The 26,432-nt window shown below is 38.6% G+C and overlaps 1 protein-coding gene and 1 long non-coding RNA gene across 4 annotated transcripts in view; one reads left to right on the top strand and one right to left on the bottom strand.

Moving 5' to 3' along the window:
• TSHR (thyroid stimulating hormone receptor) overlaps nt 1-18,634 on the top strand; it is a 67,064-nt gene extending 48,430 nt beyond the window's left edge. For all 3 annotated transcript variants that reach the window (XM_026088887.1, XM_026088888.1, XM_026088889.1), the window contains 3 exons: nt 4,783-4,860; nt 15,440-15,628; nt 17,224-18,634. In XM_026088887.1, coding sequence (XP_025944672.1) covers nt 4,783-4,860; nt 15,440-15,628; nt 17,224-18,634 — 1,678 coding nt within the window. The remainder of the gene's footprint in view (nt 1-4,782; nt 4,861-15,439; nt 15,629-17,223) is intronic.
• On the bottom strand, nt 4,879-16,036 carry LOC112977036. Its single transcript, XR_003257268.1, has 5 exons — nt 15,945-16,036; nt 15,538-15,610; nt 9,591-9,663; nt 8,582-8,661; nt 4,879-6,476 (listed from the first exon to the last, which is right to left on the bottom strand). It is a non-coding gene; the product is annotated as an uncharacterized LOC112977036 (long non-coding RNA).
• Nucleotides 18,635-26,432: the final 7,798 nt, after the last annotated feature.

Here is a 26,432-nt window from a genome sequence, read left to right on the forward strand (position 1 = left end):
TACTGTACCACATTAAGTAATAGTGCTCCCCATTAAATCTTCTCAGCCAACAAGCGTCCATGTTTTACAGCAAACTCTGATAGCAATGTATATGTTTTACTCCTGCTTTATAAAGACAGGGAAGTAAAAGAACATGAATGAGGGTACGAATGATATTTTAACTGAACAGTGTTCCTCTGAAATGTAAATTCCCTATTCTAATGCATCATTAATATCCAGTGTGAACTGCCTCACTCCATCAGACTTCTGCAAAGTGCTGCTCCTGTAGCAATGTTTATTTCTGCAAGGAAGTTGGTGTGGAAAGAAGATTTTTAAAAAATATTTCCAGCCAATTCATAAATATATTTCAGATGTGCTTTTACAGAGCTGTCTAAATTACTGAAATGGAAAGTGTACAATCTCAAAATCTAATTACAAAAATAAACCCCCAAAGAATCTATTTACTTCAGTATACACTAACAGGGATCATTTATAATGGTTGGCCGAGTTCACAGTCAAGATAAACAATGATGTAGTAGAAGCATATGAATCCTCAATATTGCTCACTTACCAGTGCATCTCTTTTGCCTGTTCTCTCTTCCTTTTCTTTAACTTCATTTCATGATCCAACAGGATATATAAATAGAGTAACATGTTACATGTCCAGAGCCCATTTAATGTTTTAATGGTGATACTTAAATGTGTGACTATCATATTCTTTTTTTTCCTCATTTATTAAGCTCCACTGGCTTACTTTAAAATCAGAAGATGAAAGAAAGCAGATACTATCAATTAATACATAACTTAGCCAATGAGGCATTCTTAATAGGAACCTCAATAATTTTACTAGGTTTGTAACCTACTTAGATGTCAAAAAGAGTTCTTCTACAAAGGATCCTTTGGGGGAAAATGTTGAAAGAACTCCCTCTTCCTTTACCTGGCTGTTCATTCTTATCTCATGCCAAAGGCCTCACTTCCTGTGCTGATAAAATTGGTTGTGAGACTGCAATAAACTTTAGCAGTGAAATAATCCGACTAAAAAAAAAACCTGAAAAAGGTGTGTCCAGCTATAGTAAGGGGGATGGCATGAATGACCTTGGACTATGAAAGAAGAGAAGTAGAAATCTTTTACACAGTCTCTGAATGGACTCAGTTTTGGAAAAAATATAAAGGAAGACTACTTACACTCTGAATTGAATTCATGGAAGCAGAGAAAGGGGAGATCAGAGGGGATCCCCAGACAACAAAAGTGCTTGGCTGGGTCAGTCATAATCTTGTTAGAAAAACAAGAATGTGAGTAGAGGGTTTGAGCAGGAGAGTTTTGCAGTTTCTTCTGGCTGACTTAGTTCTTTTCTTTACTATCAACATCAGCTCAGAGAAAAAGTATTATTAAGATAAACAAGGATATTGGAGCTTCCACAGCTTAACTACAGGTTGTGTGAAGAACCATCTCTTTGTGTTCACTCTGAACCTGTCCCCTGCCAGCTTCATTGGATGTCCCCTCACTCTTGAAATAGAAGAGGCAATGAACAACTGATCCTTACCTGGCACTAGATCACTTAAGATTTTGTAGACCTCTATCATATGCTCTTTTAGTTGTCCCTTTTCCAGGCTGAAGAGCCCTAGTGTACTTAGTTTTTCCTTGCATGAAACCGAACCACGGGCTGTTTTTTTTTAAACCATCCTTGTTATCCATTTCTGAAACTTTTACTGTTCTATTATGCTTTTTCTCTTCTCTTCTCTTGAGGTGGACCAGAACTGAATATTTTTCCTACTTACCCCTGGAACTTGAGTTCGTAGGGACTCCGTACTATTCATTGACAAGGCTAGCTTATCGATTTGATTTCATGAAAAGCCTTCTTTTGCTTATAGCACTATGACACCATCAGCATGGCCTACTCTGTATTTCCTGTACACTTTGCATGCCAGTATTAGTCTGGGGTTCTCTCTATTTGCCTGCCTTCCACCAATTTTCCAAAAGGACTGTTATTCTATCATACCCCACTTAGGATAAATATTCCACTTCACCCCTGTGATTTCTTAGACTCCTAAAATTTGTTTAGACATGTGGGTACCACTGTTTTTGTTTTCTTTTCTGCACTGTATTTAAATGACACTCTATACCATTTAACTATCAATAAAAGCAGGATTAAAGCCACTCTCAGAAGGAGCTATGCTAGCTATACATAAACTTTCTTTGTCAAATGAGTATTTACCAAAGAAAGTCTTTCTTTACAGTTAAAAGAGGTACCTATCAAAATAAAAGGGCTTAAACAACTGAAATCAATTAGTGTCAGGAAATTGTACATTCTGATAGGCCTGACTCATCTGCTTAAAACTGGCAGCTAACAGTGTAGCCCCTCCTTCCTAACACATGGTTATGAACTTCCCATAAGTCTCTAGCTGGCTGTTTCTATTTGTAAGTTTGAAGATATTTATCGCATATGTGAACTATTATATTCCAGGTTTCTCACTCACGATGGTGTTCAAATGTCAGCAGAAAGTATTTCAAAACTGGACAAGCAATTATATGGTTGTATAATATTGTCTAGTGATTAGAACAGATTTTTTTTTTAGGTCAGGCAGGTTTACTTGTCCTTCAAAACTACAATGCAGATGTTGAAATCTTGGACTCATTCTTAGCTCTTGCTCTGTTTTTGATTTTTGTATTGGACTTGCAGACAGAAAATCTTGAGGAAAATAGCAAACTGAAGCAATAGCTCAAAACAGACCTAGTGACAAAGTTGTCATTGACAGAATGTGAAGGTCTGAATTATTCTCAGAAAGCACAAATGTAAGATGATACTAATATGCCATATATTTTTTAAAGAATCAAAGCTTATTTCAAACAACAACAAATAAGGAGATAAAGCAAGCTATTTTTCTCTGTGAGAAGCAAAGCTTTAGGCATGGGTAATGTCCAGTGAATAACATGCCAGAAATGTTATCCTGGCATTGCTCCCTGAGACTGTGTTGTATAACCCAGCTACAACACATTTGCTTCTTCTCATTTCTCACTATGGTGATCAATATAAGCTTGTTTACAATAAGTTAATGGAAAACCTGCCATTTACTTCAACTGGGATAGGATTAGAATCTTTACTTGATTTTTTCCTCTTTTGTCAGAAACAATTGTTCTGACATTCTTAGACATTTTACAGCTAAGCCCCAGTTCACCTATCTGAATTTTAAAGACTCTTCCAGCACAGAGATAAAATGGTGACCTTCTGCACTTTTCTCAAATGATTGCATTATCTCCACAATCACCATCTCAAATGGTGTTTTTGTTACAGAGACTAGAATTTAGAAAGGTTTGATAGGATATGTAGCTTTTCCCCTAACCAGCACAATAGGCACAGCTCACCTCTTCAGGTAAGTTAATATGCCTGTTAGGTTTGTGAAGCACTTTCTATCTGGACAATCATTATAAAATCAAATTTTAAATTTAACTCTATATCAACTGTGAGCAAGTAACACACACAAGCTGGCACCATATGCATAAAGGTAATGCATATTTTTCCATTTCAGCATATTCTGCGTGCATCTTTTCTCTACAGACTATCATAACAAGTGCTCAGTGCCCTAAGTCCAATATGACTGATGCTCTGGCAGAAAAAGTAGGATGCCTGTTCTCCTACTGCTCCTGTGGGTTTTTAAAATTTATTCTTTCTCTTTGTCCACCTGTAATTGTGGAATTATTGAAATCAGTTATTTCTCCCAAGTCTTTCCACAAACTGGACAAACTATATCTTAGGCTATTGAGAAGAAAAGTCAGACAGAAAAGATAGAAACAGCTAGCCTCTCTCAAGCTAGGAATCCAACTAAAAGTCAAGATTTATTCTAGGTCAATCACTTTTAAATGTAATCTAAAAACACAGAATTGAATTTAAAGTTTATTATTCCACTTCAGTTATATTAATCTTTTGAGTGTTCAGAAAGCATTGCATGGCTTGTCTTTAGTCTTTCACTTTAAACCCTGACTCTGTAAATTCCCTACTTCCCAACTCCACATTCTTTCTTATATTTCAGTTTCCCAAGTGATGGTAATTAAAGCTGGTCCTTGATTATTTTGATCATGTATAAGGATAGGAGAATTTTACAACATTACATATTTCAGGAGGATGTTGGCTACTGGGGAAATTGTTCATGGTTGTCCCAGTATTGCAAATTGTTATTTTTATGGACATTAGTTTTGTGGTATTACTTCCTTCAGGTTTATCCACTTCCTTCTCTCTCCCTCCCTCATCTTGTAAAGAAACTTCATTCTTAATTGTTGACCTGTATATGGGAGTCTCCACTTGCCTGGGGAGACTTTAAAGCAATTAGAATTATATTATCAAACTCAAAGAGCAAATTAGTTTCATGATAGTTCATTCTGTTTCTGTAAATGTCATGTAATCCCCCATATTTCATTCTGATGAAAGCAAAGCAGTCTATTTCACTTCATCCTCACACATATTTACTGAAAATAGAGCATGCATGCAGGTCTTTATGGGTATAACAGACAAAAGGAGAATTTGCAGCAGAGAAAATTTATTTTGATARTTTATTTTGGTTTTTTTTTCAGAGAGAATTTGATTTATTTTCAAAATGACAAATCTGTATTTTTTTCCTGTTCCACAACAGTTGTTTATTGGGTACATAGAAAATAAAGAATGTTTCAGTATGTTGTTGGGATAGGGTGGCCCTACACTTATTACTTTTGCAAATCTATTTAGGCAAGTAAGCTGAAGACCTTTTCCCTTAACGTATGGATAACTTGCCAAATAATGGTGTGTTTTGGGGGTTTTTTTGTTTCTGTAGCTATCTGCACAAGAACAAATACTTGAAAGTTATCAATGAAGATGCATTTGTGGGAGTGCGCAGTGGACCAACTCTCCTGTGAGTAAGAGAAAACGAAGTAGAGAAAGCTTTAAAAATGATACTAATTTAGGCTGCACTTTCTTTCAGACCATTATCAACAGTAGAGCAGCAAGGGTGGGAATGGCATGTTTACAGAAAATAATGTCAGCAACATAAACTGTGGTATAGGGAAATGAATTAAAAAATGTTTGTATTTTATATTAAAAATTTTGTTCCTCTCAATTTTACTCCTGAAAGACCCTCTCTGTACTACAACCCATCACATGACTGTACAACTGTAGCATAACTGCAGTACAAACTAAGGACTGTAGTAGCACACATGCAAAGAAAATGGAAACAGATATGAAAAAGAAATTTTAGACAGAATAAAGTTACTTCTGGGCTTCCAGTCTAATTTTATGGTCCTCCAATGAACTCTCCACTATAACTAGGAATGGCAAGTTTTGATGTTCCTATTTTTTATAAATGCAAAATGACACAAGTAACTTTAAGAAGAAGCAAGTATTCTGAAATGAGTCCATCTGTTATGTAAGGTAGTGTGTAGACCCTCTCATGGAGAACTGAGGTGCTGAAAAGCGAGATTCCTTCCTTCAGACACACTGCTGTAAAACGAGATGGTGCCAGCAGAGGAGCATTACCCTCGCTGCTCACTCTGCATAAGAGTTTCACTTTCTGCTCTTCAGGAGAACAGCATCTTTCCACCAGAATAATGGTGTGTTGTTCACAGAAGGAGTCCTAGTAGCTAGCTGTAATAATCAAAGGTGCAGAAGACAAGATTTTTCTCCCAGAATCCAGCCGACTCCAGAAAATCAGGCTGGCTACCAGCTACATAGGAGCCTACAGCAGACTGGAAGTTGCCTTGGTCATAACCAATTTATACTAAGACGACCGGTGCCCCTGCTATGCAAAGCTGCAGCAGACCTTCAATGGCAAGGTCATCATCAAATCTCTGGTTCTCTCTGCCCTCCTGCATCTGAAGTTAGATGCATTATGAGGCCTCTGTAGGGACTGTAGCCTGTCTTCTCCTTAAAACATCTCAATCACCTTGCCTTGGGTGAAGAGGAAGATTTGACCCATTTTCCAGGGCCACACCACTCTCTACCACAAGCTGTACTGGAGTTATTACCAGAGCCCTTGTGAACGGGGTCAGCTCCAGTAAGTATCAAGTTTTCCTTTCACCAGCTTGAGGGAAGAGGTAAGCACAGACCATGCATGCAGTCATACTTCTGAAGCAGGTATATTAAGTAATTGGACATTGGCAGGGCAACCCATAATAATCAGAGTCGTTCCAAAAACAAATCATGCCAAACCACTCCTAGGACACAGAGGTGACATTTTGTCTGATTCCTAAAGTGTGCCTAATGTACCTGATGCATCACCAGCTACCCCCCTTTAGCACAGCTCAGAAAAACAGAGTCAGAAAGCACCAATCCCACAGTCGTCCTCACAAGGACACAAGAGCCAGCTCTTCTCCCCCTCACTCACTTTGTTCAATCCCCTTCCTTTTGCAAAAAGCTGCTGCAGGACTGCACAGGTCAGTAGGGACAACCCTGTGTCACAACTCTCACTCTAAGTTTGGTGGCTCTGACTGCCAGCCGGTGGGCCGTTCCATCCAGCTCTTCTCTCCAGGTAGCCTGCAAAGGAAGGAATCTAGTCCAGGCTTGTTCATTTGAAGCTGCAAAGACCTCAGGATGCAGGCGTATGAGAAGAATAGGTGAAGGCAACAGCATATTGCAGTGTGTCTCCCCAGATACCATCAAGGACTAACCGTTTTTCTGTGACAGAAACATCTGAGGATTAAACTTCAGTTTTGCAATGAGTGGCCAGATCCTGAGACAACAGTGAGAAGGCAGTGCTTCTTGACAGTGTCTTAAAAGTTACATGTTCTGACCAAGTAAAGCACAATCCAGGCTCCAACCAATGCCAGGAGAAGAACTGGCCATCTAGGCAGAGCAGAAAAGAGTGTTCTGGAAGCAGAAGGCAACAGATCAGGAGAGAAACCTGAAAAAAATCACTAAGGGGCTGTTAAACCTCCTGCTCAGGGTGCCCTTGTGGTTTTCCCCCAGGAAGAGCCATCATTCCTCTTCCTCCTTTCTGGCTGGATCACCTTCATTTCCACTGCTTTTGCCTTCTGGGAGAGCTCAGGCCACTCACCCATGCACTGAAGGGCACAGCTGTGACTGAGGCAGTGTTTGTGCTGAGTAAGCAATTTTTTCATTAGTATTTGTCCGATAAGCCCTTTTTTTTAATACTACACATGGCACCACAGAAGCCCTCTCTCATTTTGTACCTAGCAAGTAACACATTTTTCAGTTGACATAACTTTATCTGGATACCATGTTTCCATTTTGATATTACTTAGTCGCAATAAATATATAGCCTCACACTAGTGTTGCGCTGTCCTGTTATGTTTGGGGTCTCACATGGCTCACTGCACATCTTCCCTCTGGGAAGGACATAATGGACAAAAAACTCCTTCCTAGGGATGGCAAAAGACAGAAGACTAGCTCAGGATCTAAAGTCTAAAGGAGCTGAAAGATTGCAGCAGCAGAGATGTTGACTCTTGCAGTTAATGGGGGCATTTAGTGCACCAGTGTAGTTACTATGCTAGAGAGGTGTATAGGTAATGAGATGCTGAAAAGGTTTGTGGGCCAATGCTTTGCTGTGCAATGTTACCAAGGTAAGCCCACTCTGGAGGGGCTAGCTTTGAGAGGTGTGTGAGCTGCATGAAAACTCTTGGTTTAGGGGCCAAGTTATGTAACTGAATTCATACACAACTAAAGAACTTCCTTCTCCCTTCCTTCTCACCCTGCGTTTTCAAGCTAGATTTCTCAGATGACTTGAATTATGTGCTAGCCCACCTGGCATTGATCCTCATGATCTCAGGATGTGTTTTACATTTGCAATACAAACAGCCAGTTATCCATCTCCCAATAGAATGATATACCTGCATGGTTGACAATATCCATAGTAATATTTAAAATTAAAGAGGGATATGGTACTACATACATTACAGAGAAGTATTGTTTCTCAAAGGCAGAAGGTATTAAAAGCATGCAAGCAGTAGTAAATGTAGCAGTAAATAAATAGTGGCTTAAAAAATCAAACTATTTCACTTCATGATCTTTTGACTTGCAAGTACTATAAAGTTAAAATCTTAGGAAGGGTGCAATACAATATTAATTTTTAAATTTTAATGTATTTTTAATAGCAATTTCAGAGACTTCTATTACCCATGGATAATCAGGAATTATTCCACATGTGCAATGTATGAAGAGTTTGTTACAAAGCAAGGTGTCTTCCAAGAACAATTCAGTAGATCTCTTAGTTGATCTTGGGGGACTAGAACCATTTAAACAGGAATAAAATAGCTTTTGGCACTTCCACATATGCACTACTTTAAGGTGGCTAAGTCATAGTGAGTGCAAATTGGGGGGAATCCTATTATTTATCATTGTGTCATACCAATGGCTGGTAATATCTCCCACAGGAGACAGAAATGTGCTTGCAGTGGGTGCTTAATTACATACACCCTACTACAGTAGACTAGCATTAATCACAAAGACTAGCATTAATGAGTTAATTATAGATAGACGAAAATCTGTTAACTTGCAAAATGATCTGAGAAGTCTGACAGCTGTGGCCCTTCCCTGTGCCCCTCAGAAAGTGTAAATGACTTGGTTTAGATAGTAAATAATTTGTTAAGTCATTTTTGGTTTTGACATCTAGTTGTTCTTACCTAGCATGGGAATTTGTGGACACTGGATCTTCTGCAGGAAGAAAGCTCATTTACAATAGTCTTCCATGTTAAAAATTACCCTGTGGAAAAACATTGCCAGAAGATAGGTATTATTCCTTTTGCTAGGGCAATGAAAGGCATTATCTAGAAAGGGACTAGTATGCAAAAAAAGAAAAATATTTATGGAGCTCAAAAAAAGAGAATCTGTCTTGCCTCCCTACCAACCTGGCATTGCTCATCCTCTCTGGAGTTTCCTGTATGTACTCTTGAAGTAAGATATGACGGAATGGTTGATGGAACGTCTGCCACACAGGTCTATCATATATTGTTTTTTCCAGATTAGGATTTCAGCAGCAACAGCAGTTTAAAGGCTGAAAGCCTGACCTTGGGTCAGCCATGAGAGGGCAGTTTCCTTCCATTTTCACTTTAAAGAAAAGCAATGGAAAGGATTTAACTACAAAAATTTATTCTTGGTTATGCATATTGTGTGAGTTTGGGCATGCTCTCAGGCCAGCTAGTTAGATGCATATATTTAAGCAGATATTAAAAAGCTGGGTACATTTTTTCATAAAGTTGCAGTTTGCAAGAACAGAAAAAGGGGAAAGTGTGATCCCTGCGGAAAGGAGAACACATGCCAATATTCCGAGCCCTCTGTCACTGCTCTATCTTCAGATATATGTAGATGTATATGTGGATTCTTCCCTTTGGAGGAATAATTTAGCGGTATAATGACAGCTCTTCACCTAATAATGAAATCTTAGGTAGGATTCAGAGATTCAGTGGATCTAATTTACTGAATGTATCAACAAGAGCTGCTGCCTAGAACACAAGCTCAGCAGAGTACAACAAAAATATAATCAGGTTTATTATTCAATTAGCTTTGCCAAAACATACAGACTGAATTCAAAATGTCAGCTAAGATGGCACACAAGATACAGGTGGGCCATTATCTTTAAAAAGCAGAAGTGCCCTCTAAAGCTTCATTTCCCTATCCAAGAAACAGTCCTACCTCAGGAGGTTCCTTCTGTTTCTGCTGTTGGGCACAAGCGAGTCTTCAAGCTACAGGGACACTCTGCAATCTGCTAATCAAACAATGTAGATTCACAAGCTGTAAAGAAACTTTCTGTAGATAGAAATAATATCCATAGTATAAGTAATATCTCTAGTCTAAGCTCATCTGTTATACATTTCATACTTTTTAACTATTGCAGTATTTCAATACTCAGAAATCTGAGTGTGATTAGGTAAAATTTCCCAGTTTTACTACTATGCATTCAATCTCATTTTCTCAATTACCTGCTTTTTAAATTCTCATTATTACTTGATTTCATACTACAATTGTATGCTTCTGGATGTAAAAAAGGTTATTGATAAAAGCTATTGTCCTTTATATCTAGTTCTGAATTTCTGACTTCATAAAAACAACAAAGAATTAGATGAGAAAATAGTAATTCAGAAAAAAAATCACAACTGAACAGCTAAATTTCTATTTAACTCTTGTGTGGTATACACATTTGGTTCAGGAAACACCGTGTCTCTTAAATCATAAGCCATGTTTTATTCCCATGTTCATCTGAAGCTCTGCAGTATCTCTACAACATTCAATCTAATTTGCAAATTTCAAGTAAGGTAAGCAAAAGCCTAGAAATGTCATATGGGACTTATAAGAAACCGTAGGAGGAAAAACAAAACAGCTAACAAGGCACAATTTTAAAATTGGTTGAGCACATTTTGGTTAATTCTATGCTCCACAGTGTAGAGCTTGAGGCTACTACAGACAGACAACTTTTAGTACCTGAGCTAGCTCTCTACTACAACTACTTAAATGATAAACCCTGGTCTGGGTCTGAGCTGGAAGTGAATTTTGTCTGTACTTTACCATAATTTTGAACATTTGAGCTCCACAAAAAGCATGGCTGCCTGGTTTCCATGCCAGCCTTTGGCAGGGCATTGTCAGAGGCTGTGTGGAAAGCCCAGGAGGCTCTGTGAGTCAGGGAGTCCTTATTCACAAGGATGTCTCTTTAAAAAGCCCTTTGCATGCTGACTCCCCCCATATATATCATATTAAGCCATATCTTCACTGATTGTACTTTTTATTAGAGTTTCTAAGAAAAGGCCAATTTTTCAGACTGACAGGCCTGCGCTTCCATTGTTCTCCCCAACTTTTTAAGAATTGGTGGCTCATTTGCTACCTTCCTGGGCTGGGACTCTACAGCAGTGCTAAGCTGGAGGTTATGTACTGCTGTTACTAATCCAACTATTTCCTCATTGAGTTCCTTCAGAACTTTTGTGCGAAAACCATCCAGCCCTGGTGACTGAGAAGTTTTCCTCCTCAGGGAACAAGCTGACACCAAGCTCCCAGGAGGGTCCTGCAGTTGCAATACTGGAGGTGCAGACAGAAGATAAGACATGATACACTGTGGCAGACAAGGTGCCAGTAGTTTTAGTAGCAGAGCAGTAGTTTAGGGGCTTCCCAAACTGGGGATTTGGGAAACTTCCAAACTTCTGAGCCACCGTGTTTAATGTGGCTTATTTGTGGGACCAACCCACCTGTGATAGGATTAATCCTGAGTCACAAGAACTTCAAGATGGCTGTGCCTAGATCTTCTCTCCAAGTTCCCAAATTTAAGCAGCAGATTTTGTTATAATAAAAACTGCAATACCTAACTATTTAAATACACACCCATACACACACACACACATATATATACTCAAAAGGATTAGGTAAGATAGAACAGAAATGACCTAGGCTTACAACTAATTCTTCCAAGCCCTTTGTTCTCACAGGGCAGATCTTTACTTTTAGACTTTATAACATTATTCAATAGCACTTTGACTTGCAAAGCACTTTGACTTTGCAAATTTCCCTGTGGTCTCTGGGGAACTGTTTCTGCCACTTCTGAGGCCTGGGCTGGCTGCTCCCTGCTCCTTGCAGCTCTCCATGAGCTGCAGCTCCCACCTCTGCGCACACAGGGCCCCAGAGAGGCTCCTCTCTGCCCAGCGCTCACAATGCAGAAGCCCCTGTCCCCCAGGGAGTTTCTCCTGACTCAGTTGGTTGCTAAGGGAATGTGACACAATTGTGAATAAAATCAAAACAAAACAGGATATTGTCCTTCTTGTTACCTTGTTATTTGGACTGCACAATGAATTATGGCACCAAGTTTCATGATTTAATTTTGCATTTTGTGAAAAGATTATACCTTCTTTTCAATGTTCTGCCTCACATTTTGAGGTGCCACATACCTCATCTTGCAAGAAACAGTGAATAATCATTCCTAATCACCTTCTTTACACTGTACATATCTATAGTCTTCTACTCTTTCCAGTCTTAGCTTTTCCTAACAGTAAAGTCTGTATCTATTCCTTATTACTTCGTATAGAAACTACTTGATACTTCTAAACGTTCTTGCTGTGCTGTTCTGTGCTCATCTACTTTATTTACGTGTTGTTAAGATGAGACAAAAGGAGCTGCATATAGTATTTAAGAGGTAGCTATATTAGATTTATGAAGTTTTTCTGTTCTATTTATTTCCCTTCGACATTACTGAACAGCACTGATCTGACATTTGCAGAGATGACTCCAAGACCTTTCCAGAGTACTAGGTAGATTAAACCCAGTGTCATCCATGTACAGTTAAGATTGCTTTTCCTAAGCACACTCCTTTACATTCATCAATAATGAATCATGTCTACTATTATACCACTCAGTCACTTAGCATTGGGGGATCCTTCCACTTCTTTTCACAGTCAGTTTTAGCTTTCACTGCCCTGAATTATTTTGTATCAGAAGCAAGCTTGGTTGCTTCCACTCTCCTTGTCTTTCCAGACTTTTTATGAATATTTCAGTAGTACCAGTGCCAGTCTAGCCTCTGTGGACCTCCACTGCAATGATGTGTATGCTCTGATACAAGTCCATTTTCCATTCTTCCTCTGGTATGAAAACTTACCATCTCTTCCCAGTCTTTTCTCTCACTCTTTTATTTTGTTATTAATCGATGAGAGCCATTCCCCTTGTCAAATAACAACTCAGTTACCTTAATAGCCCTTGATATCTGCCTTTGCAAGGCTTTACAGAAATCCAGGTTCACTGTACCAACAGGATCATCTTTCTCCATATGCTTGTTCCAGATCATCTTCAAAGAACTCCAAAAGGTTTGTRAGTTGTCACTTCCCTCCCCCAAAGCCTTAGCAACTCCCATCATATGGCATTTAACCATGTTCCCTTCCTGCAGGTAGACTGCTACTACCATGAGCGCTTGATGGAGACCTTTGGGGGTTGCTGAAAGGCCAGCTTTGTCTTGGTAAGATCTGGTCCAAGATCTAGTTCACCAAGACAATTTGCTTCAGAAGGATAGCTCTATAAAAATGAGGAAATTAGTGAAAAAACAAAAAGGAGCAGCTAAGGGCCACTAAGATGATTAAAGGATTGAAGCATCTGTCATATAAGGACAGGCTAAGAGAGCTGGGACTGTTCAGCCTGGAGAAAAGAAGGCTTGGGGGATTGTATCAATGCGTAGAAGTACCTGGCGAGGTAAGGAAGACAGAGCCAGACTCTTCTCAGTGGTGTCCAGTAACAGGACAAAAAGCAATGGGCACAAACTGAAAGACCAGAAATTCCATTTCAACACAAGAAAAACTTTTTTACTGTGAGGGAACAGGTTGCTGGAGATTTTGTGGAGTCTCCATCCTTGGAGATATTCAAAACACAACTGGACGCAGCCCTGAGCAACCTGCTCTAGTTGACCCAGCTTTGAGCAGGAAGGCTGAACTAGTTGATGTCTAGATCCAACCTCAACCATTCTGTGATTCTGTAAAAGATAAACTGCTAGCAGGCAGCATTCAGACTCTTTTAAGACCCATATATAGCTTTACAGAAAACACTTACTATCTATCAAAAAGGACTGTAGAAGAACAAAGAAGAATTTGATGTGGTTAAAATCAACTCATTGTGACATATTCAGATATGTATGATGGCAAACAAGCTATCAGAAGTAAAAAGCCCTCCTTCAGAAAGTGGAAATAATATCTAACTCAATTTAAAAATAAATTTTGGCAAATCAAAAGATAAAAAATAAGGCAGAGCAAAATAACAGTTTTAGAAGCAATTTGTTTAAAGCATAAAATAAGTAAAAATTTTTAGATGCAAGAAACCAGCCAGAGTGGGTTAGACTCACAGAGAGACAAGAGCAGCACTCTTGGAAAACAATGCATAGAAAAGAACTGGATTATTTATTAGCATGGGTGCTCACTATGAAAGCACTCAACAATGTTCCTACACTAGAACCTTTTCTATAGGTCAATTTCTTTGCAGAGTATAATTCTGAGGATCCATCTCAACTTAAGCATCAGCAGAACAGGTTTTAGGACAAAGCAACAAAATGAGTGGAACACCCTAGCAGGACCAGATGATCCTCACCTGGCTGTTCTAAAGGAAATTCACCTCCCCAACAAACTGTGTAATATACCAGCTGAGTTGGACTCAGTACCAGAGAAATAGAAAGTGGTGAATGTAACACTAAATTTTCTGATCATTTCAGAATGGACTAAGACACATTTAAAGTCTGACTTCCATATAGTAGAAACTGGTAAAGCCATAATAAAGAATAAAGAGCAAGGGTGTGAACACGTATGTGTAACATTTGGGCATAACCTTTGTTGTGCAAAGCTATGCACACAGACCTACTGATTCCAAAGCAGTTTGCAAGGCACTCCAGTGATGCTGCAACATATTTTGATAGAAAATACCATTGCTCTTTCCCTCCTTGCTCCTCCCCTGGATTCTTCTATGCTCTTTTGCTATGAGGAATGTGCTAGCCCTGTTTGTATAATTCATTGTAAGGATCCAAGCTCTGGTTTATTTTTTTGAGGGGAGGAGGGGAACTAGCAGGATATTGTTGATTCCTGGACAGTGGAAATAAGCATTTTTCCATGTTGTTTTTCATGTTGTTTTCATTGTCTTTTAAAGACAATGTATGGTAAATGGTCAACTACTCTCCATGAGATCTGTGGGGATTCAGTGCATAGTTTTTTTGAATCACAAAAGCAATAGAATAAGCTGGCTCTTTGCTACTAAAACACTCAAAATGTGACAACTGAATAAAACGATGCTGTCTTATTTTGCAATCTAATAAAAATTAAGTACGATTTTAATTTCAGTTTACGAAGAACATTGTTTTAGCAACTAGAATGCTTTCCCTTGAAGTGGCCCAACAGGTGACTCTAAGGAAGCCTGAAGGAAAATAGCTCTTCCAATGGAAGCAGTAGTTACTTTCAAGAATTTTTAATTCTTTGTTTTTGCATATGCATTTGTATATGGTTGGCTTTAAAGGCCTCATTTAAAAATCTTGTTATTTATCATCCATATTTTGCACTATGAGACATTAAAGATATGAGGCTTTAAAAACCAGGGAAGTCACAGGAGGATTTCATATCCTACTCAAATTTGAATGCATCCTAGCAAAGTGCCATGGTATGATAAATTTTCAGTATAATGTTGCAAAGATTTTAGGAGGTACTTAACTGTATGCATAGTATTCCCACTGAAGGGTATGGAAATGTTCATGTACATAAAATTATATATATGCTAAAACATTAATAGTATCAAAGCCTGTGAATTAAGTGGATGAATGAGTTCATGGTGTCAAATTAGAATTTACTCAATTCCATAAGAATATACTATATCTACTTTTGTGCTTCAGGAGTGGAATATATTCATGTAGCTTGCTAAATCCTCTCTGCACCTTCTCTGGATTTGATCTTTGCTGTAGAATTCTATGAAACCCCTACATTACTGTTACAGTCTGAAAAGTTTCAGTACAGTCATTTGATGTTCTGAAGTTTGTTTCTTCCTTTACCTAGGGATGTCTCCAGAACAGTCATTGCTAACCTTCCAGCCAAAGGATTGGAAAGCCTTAAAGAACTGATGGCCAAAAATACATGGACATTAAAGAAATTACCAGCTGTAAAGATATTTCTTCAGCTAATGCGAGCTGATCTGTCCTACCCAAGTCATTGTTGTGCTTTCAAGAACTGGAAAAAAAACAGTGGGTGAGTTTCAGTAACTTGCATTCAATTTTAAATTACATAAGTAAAAGGCAATATTTTAATATTAACATAAAATTACATATAATTGGACTTTTGTGGACATGCTTTCTAAATATAGAGGACATTCTTTGAAGCCGAGATATTACAATTTCAAACTGATAGAAGAAAGAATTTTTGATATAGCATAGAATTTGTAGGACCTTTTGCTACAGCTCTTTCTTTTGCTGAGCCCAGAAATAAGAAGAATCAAAAAGAAAAAAGAACAACCAGAACATATTATAGTAAGGACTGGAAAAAGAAGTTTTGGAGGGGACATAACCTCATGTTTCAGATGTCTTCTAAATGAAATGCTGAGAATGGATCATTCTATAATAACCCTGTGGACAGATTATTTCTGATTCCATTTCTGCAGGATTTCCTGATTCCCTTCAGAAGAAGTGCTGACAGCTATTAAAGAGAAAAAATACAAGTGTAGATGTCCTGATGCAACAGAGCAATTCATCTGCTGTAACAACAACAACAACAACAACACACAAACTTACTGTGTTTACTAGCACAATGTTACTGCAGAATTCAAATATGAATCCAATGCAAATTTCTTCAAAGTTTTATACGGTTTAGGGCTATGAATTCTTGTTCAGTCCCTGATGTAGGAAGGCAGCATCAATCTTCAATATTGCAGTATTTGAGGTCTGAATGCATAGTATATTAAAAATATGCTACGTAAAGTACATGAATTATACAAAATTCACATAGCAATAACATTCACAATTCACAATTACAGTGGATTAGGAAAGTGCAGATAGACCACTAAACCAAAGAAAACTAGAGAGATTCAAAATCTGGCAGGAAGAATGTACGGAAAGAACCTAATTGATCTAATGACAGAAAGAACCAAGTATGTGCTTGTCCTTATTACTGGAGATGAAAAATTTCTCAAACAGCCTGAATTGTATGCCATCTGGAATTGTGCACACCTGGAAATGAGACATGCTAAGGATTACGTGACAGTAGATGACAATGATCAAAAAATTTGATGCCAATTTACAAGATATTTTCTAGTAAAAAATACAAACAATCTGGGACTACAAACACAAGTGCATCACACCATGGAGGTACACAATTCCCAAGTACTATGTTATTAGTGAGTTTTAAAGATACTAGAGGAAATACACAGGAGAGAAATGAAAATGACCAGAGTTCTGGGAGAAACTGATTTGTGAGTAAAAAGGAAAACAACGCTTTGTGTATTATTTTAGAAGTCTTGTGGCCCGTTAAGAACGTAGACCCCTAGGAAGGAAGAGGGATTATGGATGGTGACAAGCTGCATTACCACTGGGGATACCTGATAGCAACTAAGAAAGCAAAAAGATAGGTTAAAAAAAGAAACTCTTCTGGGACTTAAGTCTGCTGGGATGTTCGATCCCAGAAACTCTCAAGCTTATTGTTCACTATATTCTCTTTTCATTAATAGAAATGTATTTGATAATGTTGTTATAGCTAAATTTTCTTTCACATTGTGATTTTAAGCGTTTCCTTTATCTACCCACTCTATTCTAGTGGAATTGTAAATGTGATTTCACTCTATACTCTTTCAGAATTCTGGAATATCTGACGTGTAACCAGACTGGCAGTCACAGCTTTCTTAAGAGAAGATCAGTCAAAGCTCTCAGAGGTCCGTTTTACAAAGATTATGCAGAAGAATATACTGATCACACTGACACTGTGTACGACAAAAGCACCAAGTTCAGGAATTTTCATGAAAATTCCCATTATTATGTTTTTTTTGAAGAGCACGGGGAAGGAAACATTGGGTTTGGCCAAGAGCTCAAGAACCCTCAAATGGAAGATGTCCAGGCCTTTGACAACCATTACGACTACCCTGTCTGTGGAGGCAATGAAGATATAATATGCACTCCAGAGCCTGATGAGTTTAACCCCTGTGAGGATATAATGGGGTACCAATTTCTAAGGATTGTGGTGTGGTTTGTGAACCTGCTGGCCATACTAGGTAACATTTTTGTCCTTTTCATCCTTCTGACCAGCCATTACAAATTGACTGTACCACGATTTCTGATGTGTAACTTGGCCTTTGCTGATTTTTGCATGGGCTTATACCTTCTCTTGATTGCTTCTGTGGATCTCTACACCAGGTCAGAGTACTATAATCATGCCATAGAGTGGCAGACAGGGCCTGGTTGTAACACAGCTGGCTTTTTCACAGTCTTTGCTAGTGAACTTTCTGTATACACGCTCACTGTAATCACCCTAGAGCGCTGGTATGCCATCACTTTTGCCATGCACCCAGATCGAAAGATCCGCCTCCGACACGCTTTGGCTATCATGCTGGGAGGTTGGCTCTCGTGCTTTCTTCTCGCCCTTTTGCCACTGGTTGGAGTCAGCAGCTACAGTAAAGTCAGTATCTGCTTGCCTATGGACACTGAAACACCAGTGGCTGAAGCCTATGTTGTCTTTGTTTTAATATGTAACATTATTGCTTTTGTCATTATTTGTGCCTGCTACATAAAAATCTATATCACTGTGCGAAATCCTCAGTACAAGTCAGGGGACAAAGACACCAAAATTGCCAAAAGGATGGCTGTGTTGATTTTTACTGACTTTCTGTGCATGGCTCCTATCTCTTTCCATGCATTATCAGCCATTATGAGCAAACCCTTGATAACTGTCACCAATTCCAAGATCTTGCTGGTACTCTTCTACCCACTCAATTCTTGTGCCAATCCATTTCTTTATGCTATTTTCACCAAAGCTTTCCGAAGAGATGTATTTATCCTGCTAAGCAAGTTTGGTATATGTGAGCATCAGGCTCAAGTCTACAGAGGTCAAACAGTCTCAACCAAAAACAGCAGTGGCTCCTATGGGCAGAGAATCAGCCGAGGGATAGGTCAGATTCTTACAAGCATTCAAGACCCAGTCAATGATTACCTCCCTACTATGACAATGCAAGATCAAATTCTTGTAGAAGAATGCAAGCAAACTGAGCTATAACATCTGAAATTATGACGACCACAATCTGGTCAACAGGTGGTTGTGCAACACAAGAAATCTGAGGAGAAGATATCATTTTTTCTTATCCTTTTCCCCTAATCTACCATTTGTGATGCTTGAAGTACCTTCTGAGTGGTTTTCTTTTGGATGAGTCATTCACTTGAACCTCTTGGTTAACAGCCCTATCCATGCAGGTCAAAAGATACTATTCTGATGATAATACTGGAAGTGGATGTGAAAGCTCTATGTAAATAGAAAAATTAACAGATACAAATAGGCTCAGCAAATACGAAATATATCATCAGCTAACATAGTAAAGGAAGCAGGAGACCAAGCATAAAACTTGGGGGTACTTGTGCGATCAAAAAACAATACGTAGCTTTATAAGTAAAATCAGATTAGTTAAAAATAATATTAAAGTTTGAAACTCTCAAATTTCAACTACCTTGTGTCAAAAGGTTCAATTGTTTTTCTAATAGCAAACTAAAAACTTCCACCGGAGCCTAAAATTGAACAGGTTCCTTCTGCTTCTCCCATCCTCACTTAAAATGAAGCCAGTCTTTATTTGCAGCTTTTGGTTTAGTTGGGTGAAGTGGGGAAAGAAGCCTCTTCATATTCCCTCTATAGCAGTAAATGGCAAATGTTGATTTTGCTGCAATTCATAAGACAACTGGAGACAAACATTAGGGCTTTTGTCTCCGTGTTGTGAAAATTCCTTACTATCACATTTTGTCACTTTTCTATAATCCTGCTTAGGAGATGGTGTAGTTTGAATTTGTTTTGAAGACCAACCTACCCAGTCAAATTAATGATGCCTGTATTTATTTATTTTTTTACTTTTTTGAAAGTTAAAACATTTTACTAAATTTTCTCTCACTTATCTATTCTTATGCCTGATTGTGTTGCTGTCTAATCTGAATGTGCTTATTACTTTGCAATCTGAACACTGCCTAACTACTCCTTTCTTCCCACTACCACTATTCCTACCTACACCTCTGACAGGGCAAGAATGACTTTCCCTCTTAGCACTTGCTATGCTGAGCTGCCTCACATCTACACTTACACAAAGGGAGTGGATCCTGGATCCTGCCTTCAGGTTACTTCATGCCCTTCAATGATTGGATTGAAGGCTAACTGCCAGCTCCTCCAACATGATTTAAAAATGTCTCTCCAGCACGCGGTGAGCTCTGTATCTGACTTTTGTAATGCCTACAGTAACATGTGAAGTACAGCTACATAAACCACACTACTAGGTTTTGTTTGGTCATAGCTGCCTGCAGTTTAGGCACATAGCCTCCACATGGTGCATAAGGAAATGTTAGCTTAGATACAAGGAACATCCCACAGTCCCTTGCTACAGCAAAGCAATAAAGCAGTCTTCTGTGATACCTAGTAGTAGATTGGACGAGACCACGAACAAGCTTGGCTGTGCTCGTTTCATTCACATACTGTGAACAAATGAGCTCAGGCCTGGCTCTCTACATCTCCTGGAGACATCAGGATTCAGCTTAAGAGCTACTCTGCACCAGCTTGTGTGTTAGCATCTGCATGTCCTGACTGCCTGGCCTGGTCTTGAGAGTAGGATCAGACCCTGTCCTCAGCCAGCTGTAGAGACCAGTTCTGTAGGGCTGATACCAAGATTGCCTACTGACATTTGGCCCATCTATTTGGAAGGCCTAACATGAGAAGGGAGAGTACTGAGTGAATGTATGCCTTCAGGTAGGCATTTTAAACTTCATTTTACAAAACCTATGCCATTTTTAATTTTTTTTTTCCAAATTATAGTCTTTGAGGAATAGTAATCAAACAGACAAGATCTTTTATTGAGAAAGTTAGCACTACGAAAACACATAGAGCCCTTCAAACTGTAAACTATTACAGCTTGTAATTGCATGATTCCAAATTCCATACACATACTTCAATTCAAACACAATTTGATTCCATATTCCTGATTATAAATAAAGGCTGCATAAGTGAGAAGACACAGGGACCTAGATTCACTAACTCTGTAACATGGTTTCATAAAAAACAAAGATTCTGTCATTATTATCTCCATTAATAACCAGCAGTATTGCGTTACAAATTAATTTAGTTGCTTAAGTTAGGGGAAGGAGGCATGCATTTCCATTTTCATTTAATTTTCAAATGATTTTCAAATCAAAACTGCTGAAATACCATGCAAATAATTTATGACCTTTTCTTTTGTGACCTGGGCTCACCTGGCATTAATTAGAAACCTAAAGGCAGCTTAAGTGTGCAGATTAAAAAAATTTCCTAGGGAAAACACACTTAGAACCGTACACTGAGAATGCTCTGACCGTATCTAACGGGACCATATTTAGCCAGTTACAGCAAGCTGCAAAAACATCCCTGCCAAGGGATCTCTGTTATCTTTCTGACACTGGAATAACGATAGAAGGGGAGAAAAAAGTTATCCATATATACTTTTCTGAGAGCCTTTATTCAGTATCTCATCAGCAGCTAAGATAATCAAGTTCCAATGGACATACTGTATGTTTTTGCTACAGATTTTAAATGTGCTAGTGTACCAGTGGTGGGGGAGGCTTTGAATCATATTCTTTTTCAGAAAGAAAGGGAAGATGAAATCAACATTTATTTTAAAAGTACTTTTAAAAATACCAGAAGATCACTTATTTCAATCTTCCTTTTATCTTCAACGTGATAGAAAATTTGTTCCAGGGAAACTATCAGGATATTGGAAAGGTGTGATACATGGGACTGATCGTAGTATGCTTTTAAATTAATACAGTTATTTGCTGTTACTAATGGATGGTATATTTCCACGTTATTGAACTAGTTTTCATTCTCTCCAATCCTTGCATATACTTTTTTCCATTAAAAGGGTTCTGTGTTATTGCGTTTATGAACAAAATTTGTTTTATGACTTGCATATTCCTTCTTGTGTTTAACTTGGTGAAAAATATTTAAAAGCCATGGGAAATATCCAGGCAATAGATTTTAAATAATTTATTTGCTAGATTTTTACTTGTTGTAAATGTTTGTATCCTGTCATGGATTTCTGCTCTGGTCAGTCCCTTCTGCCATTTTTTGTCTTGCACATACCCTGATGTAATACTTGCTATTTTAAGTCTAACTCAGCAAGATGTATTATTTCTGGCATTCAGTACATTTTTTGCTCTAGAATACTTTAGAAATAATGCAAGTATTGGAATAAAATGTTTTGCTGGAAATTGTAAGAGGCTTAGTGAGTTTTTCTGAAGGTTTTAAAATATTTTTTCTATAAAAAAAGTTAAGCTATTTCTCCTGCATTCAGCTTCACTGCTGTCCATAGCAAAAAAGATTGACCATGAGTCAGTCTATTTGGTAGAGGTTCCTCCCTCCTCTCCCCACTAGCTAGGAAAGGGATGTCCTAAAAGACCATCTCAGACAGTGCAGCAAGGATGGAAAGAAACAGTAGCACTGCAGAGCTCTTGAATTCCAAAATCGCCATTAGTTACATCCAAGATAATCAGAAGAATCACCTAACAGCCACAAAATTCCCTTCAAAAGACTAAATCTGATATCTGATTTTTCCCACCCTCCTTCCTAAACCTAATGTGCATGTGACCATTATAATGACTACGGATTGGATACTTCATGAGAATATACTTGCATAGTAGCAATATGTTTTTTTTTTTTTTTGCATTAGAAAGACTCTGCTGCAGGAACTCTCACATTAACTAAATGAATCTGCTCATATGCAATCAGAGAGGATCCTTCCCACTAGTCCTCCCCTTCCAGTGAATGTCCCTCATGCCATATTTGCCAAAATTTATGTTGCTTATAGTTCAGTAATTCTCATCACTGAAGAAAAAGTTTACTAATTGTCATATATGGATCCTTGCCATCTCCTTGAAAAACTATGTAAGGGACAATTCTTATTGCTGAAAACTGTCAAAGTGCTCAGATATCAGTAAGTCTTGAGATACTCTCCCCATCCTAGAAAACTCAGCTGGTTTCACTATCTGTACACCTTGCTACTGCCTGTAATTGTGCTTCTCTCATACATGAAGCTTTAGGATGCAAGGAAAGCTTTTTCGCAGCTGTAGGTGCTCAGATGTATCTGCATGAGGGACCTGGAAAAAGCAGTGAACAAGTGACAAAGTTTGCAATAATATTGTTATTCAGAGCAGTAAGAATAACAGATGGCTATGAAGAACTGTAGAAAGACTCCTTAAGACTGAATGATTGGCAGGTAAAATTCAATGCAGATAAATGTAAAGTGATACACATGTCAAAACCAGAAGAATTCACATCTTAAAAGATGCGCTCTGAGCTGACAACCACAATTCAGGAATGAAATCCTAGCGGTATGATAGATGGTTCCATGAAAACATCAGCTCATGCTTCCTAGAGATCAAAAAAGCAAACCAAAAGATAGACAATATTGAAAAAGGAACAGAACATAAAGCAGGCAATTATTATATCACTGTATAAATCCATGGCTTCTCTGCATCTTGAATAGTATGTGCAGTTCTGATCTCCACAACAGAAAAGATATAATAGAACTAGAAAAATTTCAGAGCAGGGTAGCAATGAGAATCAAGGGCTGCTTACTGCTAAGGAATGACTAAGTAAACTGGAACTCCTCAGTCTGGAAAGAAGATGACAGAGGATACGATTAAGATCTATAAAGTCATGAGCACCTTGGAGTAGCAGAGTTACTGAACTTCTTGACAAAGGATATTGTGGATCGGTTTAGGGAGAGACTGAAAATTCATGTAAGAGAAACCCACTGAAAGATACTAAAAAACACAGAAGCCATCTGTCTCAGGATGTTCCTGAACTGCAAATGCTTGGTGAATGGGAGCACTTGGAGAGTGTGTCATATGTGCTTGCCCTGTTCTTTCATGCTTCCCTAGCCACACACCTTTAGCAGGTATCAAAATCAGGATTCTGGCATAGATGGACTTTTGGCCTGGTCCAGGGCAACTACTTGTTCTTGTGCAGCTGAAGCTGCCAGAACCTACAGCCTATGTAGTTAAAAATCTAGCCAGCTGAGTGAAGAGCAGCAATATCCCCTGTTCATAGCACTACCTTAATGGATTTGATCTCATGGCTGAAGTGAAAGGGCGCAGCCTGGCCAGCCTCCCTCAAAACCCTGTACAGAAATTCGAAAAGCCAATGTTAACATTGTCTTCAAGGCTTCTGCTGGCTCTGGGAGACTATTACAGACTGAAAACAGAATGTAAAACAATCCTGTTTTAAAGTGGCAGAGAATGCTAATATTTTCTCTCTACATAAGCTTCTGTGATTCTATTTGCATGATTTGTAGTGGTAATAGCTACATTATGAAAATTTTTTTCAATCTCAGACACAGTGAAGAATGTAGAGCTGACCTGGAGCTCTGGATATGAATACTTGGAACTTTCTCTGACTAATTTAATTTAGATCAGCTACAGTCAACCTATGCCAGTCTCCTCTGTACCTAAAGAGAGACTTTTCTTCTTCCTTGGGTGGACATCTGTTTCAGATGACACCATTTGGGATGGGTCAGCTATAATCAAAATAAAGCACATCCTGCTATGTAATATTGAAATCTGAAAATAACCCAAGTATAAAATGTAAATTTCAATCACTACCATAGCGTTTTGGTTTATTAATGTAAGTGAAATATACTTCATTTCCCCTCTTGCTGAATAGTTTAAATATTAATGCTCATAGCACAGTCTTTGGAGATACTGTATTAAAGAATCCTCTTTAAAAACAAAGTCTGATTTGAGCAGACCTCCATGCTCCTGTGTTAAAACAAACCAACCCCTCCTTCCAGGGTGTTTGGTTAGGCTGTTGAGTAATAGCAGCCTAGGCTGCTTTGTTTTTCTAACAGATTCCAGCCATCTTCACTCTAAAACCACTCAGTAATCAAATGGTTTCTAGCTTGCAGTTAAAATTGGTCTGGGTGATACACAAAATTATTTGGACCTATTAATCATGCCTTTCCTTTGTGCACTCCCCCTCCTCCTTGGTAGAGATTTTGAAAACAAATGGCATTATACTGCACTTTGATGTATGCTTTGTGGGCTAAGGTACAAGTTGTGAAAGGCCATCACCATGCTCTGGAACAGAAGATGGTTAAGAGGTCTCAGTGACGCACAGAGATTTTGACAGCATTGTAGACTTAAAATTCATGTTGGTACAACAGCATATCCATATCAAATCCAAAATAATTTTGATCTGTTTTGTCTAGACACCTCCATCTAACCTAACTGATTTTTGTGTGGTTACACACCATGTTGTGAAAAGTGAACAAATGCAGGTTCTGTTGGCCAATACACAAAGTGTTTCATCAGCAGAACCCTTCAGAATCCCTCCCTGTCCCCCAATGCACACATGCTGTTATGAATTGCCATAGCACCTCAAAATGTCAGATTCTAAGATTAGACAGGATGGCAATCCTGTGGAAAATTTATAATTCTTATAACTGCCTGTCCTTATTTTCCACCCTGAAAATATTGGATAAATATTCCCAAATACAGGAAAGTCTCATTGACTGTAGAAAAGAACTTGGAATTCACTTGGGCCATCCTTAACTTACTCCTTCTGAGACCTGCTGCAGGATTAATATGAACCAGTTTGAAACTAATCCTGCTTTTTGGGTAGAACCCTTCCTTGCTGTCCTGATTATATGCAATGTCAAGCCTCGTATGTATGGCCAAAGCAATGCCTGCGTGCTTGTCTCACTCCAGGTACCACTCAAGGAACTGTCTGACCTCACAAGTGCAGTGCAGAGGAGAACGATCACCTCTCTTGACCTGCCAGCTATACTGCCAAGAGGGGTAACACCATCTAGGTACTAAAAGAGGAATGTAGGATCTGGATCACCAGTAAGTGGCAACACCTATTTTATGATTTTGAGTCAAATACTTAAAGTCAGTGAGGCCATCTCTAGGTTGCTCCCACGACAGTTTGTGGAGATCTTGGCTTGTTCTTTAGGAAAAGACAGGTTCTTCCATTGAATGTACATAAAGTTTGCTTGCCTATTTAAAGCAAACTGGATTACCCAGCAGGGGGCAGGCACCTATGTCTAGGCATTACACAGGCAAAACTAGATAGCTACAGCAGACTGGTAAAAAGTTTTCTTGAGAACATCCCCCGTTTCTCCAGGGCTCAACTTCTCTGTAATTATGGTTATCTGAAACTGTATCTGTACTGCTACACATTGTGCACTTCCATTAAAGTTCATAGAGCTTTGTCAATTTGTTAGATGAGGAGGAGCAGACTCATTCCAGTTCTCAACTATTCACTATGCAGCTGTGATGAGGACCATCTCCCTTCTCCTCTTTTTAAGTAATGAAATCTGTTGTGAACATCAACTTCATTCAGAACACATATCTAAGAGCTCATTATGCAGTCATTATTACAATGTGATTGGAATTTGTAACATGTCTGTATACTATAATTTCTTTTAAAGCCCTATTTTGAGGCCCAGACGAACCTTCCTGTTGCAAACAATGAGACCGACAACTGGCTAGACTGTCAAACCCTATGCTGGTTGTTTTACAGCTGAACCACCTGTTCCAGCTGACATGACAGCAGCTTTTCCATCAAAAGGTAAGAGTGAAAAAAAATGACAGAACTCTCTCTCTTTTGTGAAGGTAAAGCTGCAACAAATAAAATACAATCCGTAACATGAGCTTTTACAGAAAAGCTATCACTGAAAATTCTGAGGCGCTGTCCAATTGAGCATCTTCCCTACGGCTTGCTGCTGACTGGCATATGCATGATAGCACCTCAATATCAAGCAGCATGAAGGTTGTATTTGTGCTGCATGTACAGT

The sequence above is a fragment of the Apteryx rowi genome, unplaced genomic scaffold (assembly GCF_003343035.1).
Source record: "Apteryx rowi isolate R43461 unplaced genomic scaffold, aptRow1 scaffold_793, whole genome shotgun sequence".
NCBI classification, from domain to species: Eukaryota; Metazoa; Chordata; class Aves; order Apterygiformes; family Apterygidae; genus Apteryx; species Apteryx rowi.